Source organism: Gadus morhua, chromosome 13, assembly GCF_902167405.1.
Source record: "Gadus morhua chromosome 13, gadMor3.0, whole genome shotgun sequence".
In the NCBI taxonomy this organism is placed as follows: Eukaryota; Metazoa; Chordata; class Actinopteri; order Gadiformes; family Gadidae; genus Gadus; species Gadus morhua.
The window spans coordinates 1,554,479-1,566,978 of NC_044060.1; the positions used below are offsets into that span (position 1 = coordinate 1,554,479).

The window sequence follows — 12,500 nt, forward strand, 5'->3', positions numbered from 1 at the left end:
AGATGCCCCGAGGAAGGTGAGATGAGGTGTGCTCGCAGGGTGAAGGCTGCCGGTTTTACAGTTTCATGTTCACTTCCTGTTCCCTTGGTCACTTCCTGTGGTAGGAGACCAGAAGGTCTGTGTTGTCAGGAGATTAAAGGTGACATCTGTTGAGAAGGTCACATACCCAGGTTACTGTGTGCGTGTGTGTGTGTGTGTGTGTGTGTGTGTGTGTGTGTGTGTGTGTGTGTTTGTGAGTGTGTGCGTGTGTGCATTACGGTTAAAGTATGAGTTTGTGTGTGCGCTTGGGTGTATGTGTGTTAGCCCGTGTGTAAGCGTTTTTCTATTTTTGGTCCTTTGTGTGTGCGTGCATGCGTGCGTGTGCATGCGTGCGTGGGGGTGACTGTGTGCCAGTGTGTGTGTTTCTCAGTGTGTTATTGTGCTGTCTTGCTCTATAAATTAATGAGTGCTTTAATCTCTTTGTATCGTCCCCTACCTCAGGGTGATGGATGGTGTGAACTGGGCTACAAATATTTATTCTCCCTCCATTTAAACCGCCAACCCCTTTGATCCGTCTCCAAGTCCGCGTCCATTCCACGTTTCCCCCTCACTCCTCATCCCCGGCTGGTAACGCACTACTGCCACGCTGTGTACAGCCCCGTGACGCACACACTGGGTGTGTTTTGGTGTGTGTGTGTTTCTCTGTGTTTTGTGTTACTCTCGCAATTAATATGAACTAACCTGGGAACCATGAACTCCTTAACTACTGTACTGCCCGGAGAGAGAGAGAGAGAGAGAGAGAGAGAGAGAGAGAGAGAGAGAGAGAGAGAGAGAGAGAGAGAGAGAGAGAGAGAGAGAGAGAAAGACAGAGAGAGAGAGAGAGAAAGAGAAAGAGAAAGAGAGAGAGAGAGAGAGAGAGAGAGAGAGAGAGAGTTTGTGTATGTGTTACTGATTGTTTCTGCGTTGTACCCGTGTTTGTTTCTCTGCGTGTCACTGTGCGTACTAGTGTGTGATTTCCCAACGGAGTTTGCCACAGAGAGGATGGGAGGATAAACAGACTCACTCAGTGACGCACAGTGGCTACGGTTAGCTCCGAGGACGTCGCACTGGCAGCTGTGGCTCCGTGTCCAGCGGCTGACGTCAGGAGAACCACGCCAGAGTGCACCAGAATGCACCCTCTCCCAGGAGGACCAGACCAGAGACCACCAGAATGCACCCTCTCCCAGGAGGACCAGACCAGAGACCACCAGAATGCACCCTCTCCCAGGAGGTCAAGGCAGGGCACGTGGACACCAGCTCCCCTGACCCTCAGCGTGACGTATCATGATCGACTGGACCCAGATGGACATTCCTACCGCTCCCATGAATACAGCCTCTGTCTCCGTACACATCCCCGTTATTTTCTCCATCCCTCGCTCCCTCTCTCTCTCCATCTCCCCCCTCTCTAGCACTCTCACTTCTTCTCTCCCACTCTCCCGCTCTCCCCCGTCTCTCCCCTTACTCTCTCTCTCCCCTTACTCTCTCTCTCTCCGTCACCCAGTTTCTCTCCATCTCTCTCTGGGCTCTCCTCCTCCTCCTCCTCTTGCACTCTTTATCTCCCTCTCTCTCCATCCCCCCCTCTCTGGCTCATTTATAATCTCTCCCTCCCTCCCTCCAGACAGGGGCGTACTTCACTGTTAGGCAAGGTGAGCCAATGCCTGGGCCCCCAACAGCCCCACAGCCCACATGAATTAGACATCAGTTCAGGTATGTAATATGTAATGTATGACCAAAAAACATCATCTGCCAAAAAACACCGGGAGGGCGCTTACCCTATGACAAAAACCACTAAATCTCCCCCTGCCTCCAGATGGAGAATATAACTCAATAGCACATTAACTCACTTTATTACGTGCTGGCCTCATTCATTTGTATTGCCTTCTTGTAAACAATGTGTGTAACTGTGATCACCCTGCCAGCGCCCGGCATGGATTACTCTTCGATGACGGTTCAGTCCACGCAGAGCTCTGAATCTTCCACACTCCAGGGGCCTCTTCACTCGATACGAGGGCAATTAATCTTCCCTCATGACTACACACGGTGCAGCTGGGTTTTACTGATCAAAAACATCTGAAACCGAGTACGAGTACGTAGAATGGACGGCCAGGGACATATCTGTCCGTCTTTGCTGCGTCACGAAGGATTCACCCGTTTAGTCAACGGCTCGGTCGCGTATGTAATCACACTCACACTCACATTTACTGGGATAAGCCCTGTCAGCCACCAGTTACCAGCCCCCCACCCCCCACTGTCTCCCACGCAGAAGAGGACCCTGTGGTTCACATCACAGCTCATCTCTCACAGATACCAGCGGTAGGAGCTCCCACTGTCCTCCTCATCAATTACCAGCTAATAGTCCCGACACACGGCAGGAGATAAGACACCACACCCTCCACAAGTCCTCCATCACGGCCCACGGGTTAGAACACGGCGGAGATGACCCTCTCGAGGGATCAAAGTTGACTCTAAGTGATATAGGTCACTGATGTCCATCTTCTACAGTAGCACCGTGGCTTATGAGCTGATCGAGAACCCTCACGTAGTGAAGTAAGTCTAAGCCGATTTAATATATCTATGCCTATGGTCTAAACAGAGAGAGACACATTTGAGATATGACGGCAATTCCCAAGATTCATTGCTTTCCCCTTTGACCTTTACCCCCCACTCTCAGCACACCGAAGTACCCCTTTACACCAGAGGAATTAACTAATACATAAAGTACACTAAAATGGAACCACTTTAGGCTTCCCTAAACGTCACCATGTCCTACCACAACATATCCATTTCAAGGCATCATGGGAGAACTATTTTTTTCCCTTGGTTTCCCTCATGCCCTCGGAGCCCAGACTGGGGACCCAACCCATAGTCTGAGCAGTGTTCCAGTAAGAGAGGGAGCACTCAGGACAGATCCCTCCAGCACTGGGGCGTTCAGCAGGGCGAGCACGCTGCACGCTATCCACGATCCTTCAGCTTAGCCGGGATCCTGAGAGCCTCGCTGATGTCTTCTCTCGAGGAATGCTAAGGCAGCAGCCCAAGGCTTTTAAAAACAACATTACGCAAGGCATGCCTTGCACCACTCTGATACGCTGCAATGCTTTCTCTTGAAATACGTCATTCACAGTCCTCGTTCAGGGCTCACAAAGCCCCTGACCCATACCGGCTCCTTAACGACCTGTATCTGGACTCACTGTCGCTCTGGATGAATGCGTCCGCTAAGCGACCAAACGGGAACTCTAGTCTCTAGTCTAGCGTTTCGATGACAAAACCAGGAACAGGGAATTCCGCCGTGTGCTTGGATCCGGCTAAGAGGATTCACCTCCTGACTGGCCCCATCCATCAGCCCGCAGCTGGGACGCCATAAACCCGGGGCGAGAGAGGTCCGCCCCGCAGAGGAGAGGGAGACCCGGGTCCTAGACCCGGGTCTCCCTCTCCTCTGCGTGGCGGACCGGGTCTCCTCCTGGAGGGGTGATGACGAGCAGCCCCGGGCAGGGGGCCCCCTGGTCTCGGGGGCAGGGGGCCCCCTGGTCTCGGGGGCAGGGGGCCCCCTGGTCCCGGGACCTTGATAAATCACCCGGTGGGAGATAGCCCCATGTCAGGAGGACCCAGCCCTCTGACACAGTCCTCAGGGGAGCCTCGCTGCTCCGACGGAGAGTTACGACACACCGGCCGGACGGCCCGGAGACGGAGCAGAACCTCCAGTTCAGAGAGATCTCAGAGGTTAGAAACACCCGGAGACAGATGGGCTATGATCTGTGGGGGAGGGCTTTAGGCACATCATCACACCGCCGTTTTGGAGTGGAATAAACTTTATCGACCGCAGAGAAGCACAACAGTGTCAACGCTTTCGCCGCCCTGCATGGACTCATGTTGCAGTCATGACAACATTTTGCTTGTCTTATAATCATTAGTATAGAAGAAGGATATATTTTTGACATATCTGCCTGGTTTCCGTTAGAATGATCCTGAGTAAGAATTCCTTTGTTGCATTCGAGTAGAAGGTCATTGTTTCATTTTTGGTCAAGAAGTATTTAGAGGTAGATGTAACTTATTAGGATAATGGAATGTGTTAGGTTTAGCTCACCCTCCCATTGGGGCTTTTTGACCTGTTAGAGAAAAGAATAGGGGCTTTGAAAGAGGTTGACTTCTACATGGAGGCCTGCTTAGAGTTGACCTCTATGCAGAGGGCTTCGAGTTAACCATTCAGTGTGAAGTGCTTCAGTGATCGGTCGGTGTTGATAATTAAAAGTCCATTCTTTCTCAAATACAAACAAGACTAACTAAAACTGAAATGGAGGTAAAGACAGCAGCGGGCAGCAGGCTTTCAGAGGACGTTCACACACTCACTGCTCATGGTCACACTCTCACACACACACACACACACACGCGCGCACACGCGCACACACACACACGCACATTCAAAGTGTGCTGAATTATCTCTGTCAGGTAAACATGAACTAGAACTAGAAATACAAAAGCTCTCCAGACTTAATCTATCACATCTCTCGCCGCGCGCACGTGTGTGTGTGTGTGTGTGTGTGTGTGTGTGTGTGTGTGTGTGTGTGTGTGTGTGTGTGTGTGTGTGTCTGTGTGTGTGTCTGTGTGTGTGTGTTGTTTCAGTTTCAAACCCTGTTTAGGTAAACATTGACTACATCTTCCCAACTCTCTCCAAACTACAACTACCAAGTCTCGGAGTATGTAACGGTGATGGGAATCTAACCCACGTGCTTCGGGTTCAGGGACGCCCCCCCCCCCCTCCACGGATGGGATGAATTCCTGAGTTTATTTTGGTTCTGTCGCGTTAACCTCTGGAAGGACTAACCGGAAGGCTGACGACCTGCTCGGACTACATCTCTCTCTCTCTCTCTCTCTCTCTCTCTCTCTCTCTCTCTCTCTCTCTCTCTCTCTCTCTCTCTCTCCCTCCCTCTCTCGCCCCTCTCCCTCTCTCTGACATCATTAGAGAAATAGTGGGGTCGGTTTTCTTTAACATTACGTTTCCTGGCTCCTCAACATGTGGTTCTGGGGCCTTCCAGGGCAGTGAGTTCAAACAGTCGTGCCACAGAATGGGTCGAAGGAGGGGGACAAAGTGGGTCGCAGGAAGGCCCCAATAAATATACTTAACAGAAAAATGGATTACATTAGATGCAAATAATAAATATGGATGTCCTGTGTAGGAAAATATATCCATGACTTGTAATTTGATCGTAAACGTGTTTAAAGACAGAATGGGGAATACTGTAATACTGAATAAATAGACATAGATAAATGTTGATAACCTCACTTTCGACAGGGCAATCACTATATACGTTTGTTTATCCTACTGAGAGAAGGTGCTCTGTGCTGGGCCAACGGTAGCACCACGGGCGGGTCACGGCAGGACGTCTGGGAGCCCTGGTTTAAGTGACCTGAATGCATGGAGTCGTAGACTTTGGATATCCAGCTATAAATCCTGTGAATTCTAAATATGATAAATACAGACAACATCTGAGACATTAGAAGAGCCAGACATAAATAATTCCAGCGAGACGTCTTCATTTTATTATTCATACTCTAGGAATAGCAAAGCCTATTTATTAAACAGATTGATGGCCTAAATAGTAAATATACCACATAGAGATATCCAAATAGCGAGGTCCTGCCAAGAACATCAACAGTTTGGTGACTTAAATCAAACTACTGGCTTTGAGTTTAAACACTAAATAAAACATCCCTTCCTCTGGTACCAATATATATATTTATATATCTATGGAGCGCATGGACACATGCTGGTACATACACACACACACACACACACACACACACACACACACACACACACACAGAAAGAGAAACACACACACAGAAAGAGAGACACACACACACACGCACATGTACACAGACACACGCACATGCACACACACACACACACACACACACACACACACACACCTTCAAACACACACATACAGGCACTCACAGACAGAGGAAAACAAACACATGCACAAGCACACACGCACACACACACACGCACGTGCACACTTACACGCATGCGCACACATGCACACACACCGATGTGGAGGGTTATAGGGCAGCGGGTGTTTGGTGAACTCTGGGGGCCACAGAGAGTCAGAGCCAGTCAGCCAGAACAAAGAGAGAGTGAGAGTGTGTGTGTGTGTGTGTGTGTGTGTGTGTGTGTGTGTGTGTGTGTGTGTGTGTGTGTGTGTGTGTGTGTGTGTGTGTGTGTGTGTGTGTGTGTGTGATATATGATGTCTTATCTCTAGCCTATCTGACTACAAGCTGTTATTTACTGTAATCTCGAAACCTCAGTCTGCTATCTGTTAACGAAACAACTCCTCTCTACCCTGACCGGGGGGGGGGGGGGGGGGGGGGGGAAGAGAGAGAGAGAGAGAGAGGGAGAGAGAGAGAGAGAGAGAGAACATATTTCTTCTTGATTTCATTCATTATTATAGAAGTAGTAGTACGACTTGTAGTGTAAAAGGATGTGAGTTTTAAAAAAAAACGTCTCAAACAACCTCAGTGCAGACGAACAATCATGCGCCAACACACACGCACACACATCCAGAACTCAACCTTAAGAAACCTGAAGCTAATAGGTAACAGTAATGTTCTCTGGCCTCTCTCTCCCCCCCCCCCTCTCTCTCTGCTCTGTTTTCTATCTAATCACTGACAGCTTCGTTAACCTCAGAACCCCCCCTCCCCCCCCCCCCCCCCCACCAATAGCGGCCCAACAATTCTCTCCCTCACCCTCTCCCTCTCCCCTCTCTCTTTTCTCCCCCCTCCTCCCGTCTCTCTCCCTCCTCCCTCCCTCTCTCCTCACCACCCTGTCCTGGTTCTGACCCTCTGGTATTCCAGATGATCACACTTGTTGTTCTCCTGCTTTCCCAACCGCTCTTACCCAATACTATTCACAACCAACACACACGCACACAGACACGCACACGCACAAAAACACACACACATTCATGGAGCTATGTGGCTGACCTCAAGAACCAACGCACAGAGAGGCACACACACACACACACACACACACACACACACACACACACACACACACACACACACACACACACACACACACACACACACACACACACACACACAAACCAACCAACCAATCACCAACTCAACAACCAACCGACAAACAAACCATGCCAGATCCCAACCACCAACCGACCAACCAACAACTAACCAACCATACCAGACCCCAACCAACCAACCAACCAACAATTGACCAACCAACCATACAACATCCCAACCAACCAACCAACAACTGACCAACCAACCATACCAGACCCCAACCGATCAACCAACGGCCCACCAACCAACCAACCAACCACTAACCAACCATTAACCAAGCATGAACCATACCAGACCTCACTGACCCCCCCCCCCCCCCCCCCCCCCCCCCCTCCAGAGTGTTGATAAGCGCGGACCAGGAGGTTATCAGCTCCTCACAGGTCTGGTGTTCCCCCCTGGTCCCCCCTGGTCCCCCCTGGTCCCCCCGACAAAGCCCCCCTAGCCCGCCGCTCCTGGTTCTTCAGAATGCAGCGCTGGTGAATCGGTGCCGTGACCCGGATTAGCGTCAGCGTCCAGGGGGGGGCGGAGTCACAGCTGGACGGACTCCTGACCTACGACCCCTCCGGAGGCTGATGCTTGTTGGGTGACCCCTCCTGTACGTATCGCCCTATGCTGCATCTTTGGTTTTGTGGTTTGTTCTCGTTTGATTCATGTCCCCGATTTGCACTATTCTGATTCTTTCTTTGAGCTGAGAAACTGTAACATCCAACAGCATTCCCCTCTGGACCAATAAAGTCCTCTCTGAAGAGGTAAAGGCTGCTGTCTTTGGTCTTGCTGTTAAAATATTCAACCAATAACCCCTAATAAGTGGGTCCTGGTGGGTGAACGGCCCCGATGTCAGCCGTCGACCGGTAAGAGTCCTTGAGCAAGACGCCCTCATCCCTACTGGCTCACAATGGACTTAAAACAATCGAATGACTGACTACAAAATCACGACCTACTGCTGGGGCTGCTGGTTTGAATCCTTTATGCGTGGGAGACGGGGGCAGAGAGGGAGGCGCTGTGAGCGAGGGGCAGGGCGACCAGCTAGGGGGTCATGTGACGCTATAACTGTTTCAATGTAAACAGGTTTGAGCCGGGTGAGAGTTACGCTCACATGAGAGTGAACTGGGGAATCCCTCAGAACGGAGTCCACCCTTCTGTGGGTTTACACCAGAATGACCGATGCTCGCAGACCTACTGAGACCACCGCCATGACTCACGGCTGGGGTGGTGTGTGTGTGTGTGTGTGTGTGTGTGTGTGTGTGTGTGTGTGTGTGGGTGTGTGTGTGTGTGTGTGCTGTGTTTCCCTGGCGATCCTGCTGCCATGCCAGAAGATAATAGAGCACGTTGGAATGTTGCAGTCAAACACACACGTTTGCACACGACATACACATAACACACACACACACACACACACACACACACACACACACACACACACACACACACACACACACACACACACACACACACACACACACACACACACATCAACCTAAACAATCGAAAGAAAGCCACACTACTGTACCATATTCAAAGTGTAATTGTGTGGTGTGTCTGTGTGGATTTTATTAAGCGCTTAAGAATATTTGTTCCACAGTACAACACTCAAAATATTTTGTTTGTGTGTGTTTGTGTGTTTCTTAGTGTGTTTCTGTGTGTTTGTGTTTCTGTGTGTGTGTGTATGGTTGCATTTGTTTCTGCGCCTGCGTGTGCGTGTCTGTATAAAACGTTTACAGTATTCCCGTCAGCTAAACTAACAGCAGGAGACATCTTAACAGTCTGCCTCTTAACTTATTAAAACATTTCTCACCCCTCATCTCACAGTTTGAGTTTAACTAGCCTGCAAAGCACCGTTAAACCGCACCTAGCTACTGTCTGAGCCATAAACCAGAGCTAAGCTGCTAAGAGCTAGCACCTAGCAGCTACGGTCACACAGATATCAGCCTTCATGGTCATGATGTCGTTGGTAGATCTGAGTTCACTCAGAGGTCCTTTAACCTCCTGGTTATCGTTTTGGCCATAATGAAGTTGATAACTAGCTGTACAGCTAGTTACCTAGCTAGTGAAGATGAGCATCATTAACCGAAAAAATCCTTCAGAAAAGCCTACTGATATTCAACTAGCACAGTAAGATAGAATCTGTTAACATTTTGATCTCCCTTTACTTTACTTTTATAGCTAAAAAGATACATGTGTCTGACGATATATCTGAATCCTGATAAAATGTGACAAACGTATTGTTTGGACTTGCATAGCATTGCATTGCAGATTGTCTTTATCTTTCTTGTTACAAGTTAGGAACATGAGTCTAATTTGCAGACGAATAGCTCGCGGTGCGTTCTTGTCAATCCCACACACAGACCTCTCCTCCGGGTGTGACCCCCATGCGCTCCGTTAACAACGGAAAAATAAACCGAGTGGCCTGAGGGACCGAGCGGCCACGGAGGTAACTCCTGGAGACGAGGCTCCAAACCGCTTCCTAAGCGGCCGGTCGGTCCCTCAGGCGGCTCGGCAGTAGAGGAACCAGACTGCTTGGACAACCGCGCCGAACACCAGACGTTACATCACCAGGCTCTGAGATAGTGTGTTAAAGTGCTGTCCCGATCCGTCAGCGAGCCAATCCCCTGGGACTGGGTGTACAGGAACACCAACGCAACGAGATTAACTTCCGATATTCCCTCTTTGTTAGAGCGAGGAATTCGTCTGGGAGATGCTGGGTTAGTCAGTCCTTTAAAGTCCTTTGCACGTTGAGAATCGAAATGTTTGAATATCAGGCATCCACAGCGAAGAATCAAGACTTAAAAGTTACCTTTCTAAGGCTGTTTGTTAATCCTCTTCAATGTAAAATTACATCTTTAAGCTAAGCAATGTTGCTTAACATATTAAAACGTACTCTCACAGCAAGGACAGAGACGGAGTGACAGAGAGACCGATCGAGATGGATCAGGATTGATGGCGATCGATGATAGGTGTTTGAGTTGCTGGGCCTACCTGCGTGGGAGAGCTGGAGGCGTGGGCCTATCTGGGTCACCAGTTTGACCTCGGAGGCATAGAGGTCAGCGGTCACAGCCGGCACCCATGCGAGTGGGAGGAGCCACAGCATAAGCCCCACCCATCTTTGCATGGCCCCGCCCTCTGCACCCAGCGCTGATGACATCAGAGATGGTTTCCTCTTTGTTGTTGTTTTGGATTCACTTGGATGATGTCAGAGCATATCACTCACTAGTCTGGGAGAGAGAAAGAGAGAGGGGGGAAGGAGCGAGAGAGAGAGAGAGAGAGAGAGAGAGAGAGAGAGAGAGAGAGAGAGAGAGAGAGAGAGAGAGAGAGAGAGAGAGAGAGAGAGAGAGAGGGGAGAGAGAGGGAGAGAGAGAGAGAGAGAGATACGGTTAATCACATTGTAAGCTGATCCGTTGCGTTCTATCTAAAGTGTGTAATGTTAAAGCTCTTCGATCAGCACACATGCTTTGAAAAGTGAGCTGTGTTTGGAAATGAAACAACTTGAGAATATATTTTACCAGGGGGGGGAAATTGCAATTTAAAAGATTGATTCGACATGCCAAATTATTTTAGGATAACACGAGCGCAGGTTTTAACATGTGTTTCCCATCAGTGGCTGACAGAGCATTCATCAACATGTACTCATTCATAAAGCATTGCAGGCTGCAGACCACAGAGAACAGTGTGCTGACAGTGTGATTTTACTCATGATTAAAGCCGGCTTTGACTCATCACCGGGACACCTCTATGTAGGGACCGGTAGGAAGCAGAGCGATTGATCCTGATCCGGCCTCGCGTCCTGTACACTAACAGAGGGGTCGTTGGCTCGTGTCTGAGAGTTGAGCTCTAGCAGCAGGTGAAGAGACAGAAAATCGGTTGGTTAGCTTAGCTTAGTTTATGTTAGCCTGACCCTTCACCTTCTGTTTCAGCTTCGGTGTAAACGCTGACTAAGTGTTGGGAAATGACTTGATTTCACCTTCTCTTGGTGATTCTGAGACGACATACCGGAGCTGTTTAACTGTTTGAGTCAACACTGCAGCGTGAATGCTGGTTTATCCAGGCGGGCTAACTTCACAGCTGGAGGCCTCGTTAGCTACTGTGAAGAACAGGAAATTAGGTAGCCTCGTCAACCACATTTGGAGGTCGTTGTTCGGGCGTTCTAATCTGCTAGCTTACTTCCTGTCAGCTGGTTCTGGAGGACCTCAGAAGCTTCGGCGAGGAGAAACAGTTCAGCAGGCTTTGGGAGACTGTGGGGGTGAGCCTGGTTTCAGCGGCCTTACCTGGCCGAGTCTGCTCGGACTCTGGGGCTGGTGAGGCTGCACACCTGATGCACGTTGAGTCATCAGTTTGACCAGGTTAAACCAGCCATCTCCACCCCTGGGAGGCCATGTATCATAGAATCACTGCAGACTTGACCATAAACCGGATTAAAGACCACCACCTTGTACCCTTTATGTTTGGAGGAGCCAAACAGAAACCACCCTATTTTCTAATATGGCAACATGTTGGACAAATAAAGCTTTTGAACTTTGAGGTTTTAGGGTGCACTCACACTAGGCCACCTGGCCGTGGCCGTGGCCGTTTTCACACCTAACTGGCTCAAATCTGCCAGTGTGAGTGTGGCCAGTCTGGCCAGGCCAGGCCAACTTGGCCACTTGGGAGAGGTGTGCTGCTACGGTACGGGCCGCCACGATACAGATGCTAATGAGCCGACACGCGCACACGCACGGCTACGCAACCTGAGCTGGATGACGTATAGTCCATGCGACGAGGACATAATAAAGGTGACAAGCCTTTATTATTAAACGGTAGACATGGCGTAAAGCGATGTTTACGCTTGTTTGCGTACTCGAAAAAACCATCAGTGAGAGTGGGCTCTATCTGAGAACGGCTCCAAATAAGCAAAAGACTCAGCAAAGTGCCAACTGTGTTGTCTGTGTTGTTGTCCATTGTTGTTTCAATTCTAACTGGCGGTAGACTTTATTATGGTCCATGCAGCGGACGCTTGGTGATGACGTGTTATGACGTGATGACGTATGTACAAGAGCCTACCGTGGCCAGGCCACAGTTGCGACGGCCAGATGGCCACGGCCAGATGGCCTAGTGTGAGTGCACCCTTAAACTTTAGTGTCTTGTAATTAATGGACTTTCCTACATGGCGTTTCAGCCTTTATAAACCAGTGGAGGGGACACCGCAACAACACATTTCATTCATTTACTGAAATGCCACAACGCTATAGTTCCTAATCTATGGCGTACTAGTCGTGACTTGAATGCTGTGGCTGGCCTAGGAGATGGTTGTCCAAATTCAGCAAACAGACCCCACCAACAGTTAATATACTGTAATTCTGATACCAAGTGAAAGATTGCATTTGTATTTAATAGCCCAGACATTGTACTATTCAGTACTGTTCCTCATCTGTTTT

At 49.5% G+C, this 12,500-nt stretch overlaps 1 protein-coding gene across 1 annotated transcript in view; it reads right to left on the reverse strand.

Annotated features, from left to right (window-relative positions):
- si:dkey-49n23.1 (semaphorin-3D) overlaps positions 1–12,500 on the reverse strand; it is a gene marked incomplete in the record, with an annotated part of 47,447 nt that overhangs the window by 12,965 nt on the left and 21,982 nt on the right. The window contains 1 exon segment of the mRNA XM_030374769.1: positions 10,069–10,304. Within this exon segment, the coding sequence (XP_030230629.1) occupies positions 10,069–10,234 (166 nt within the window).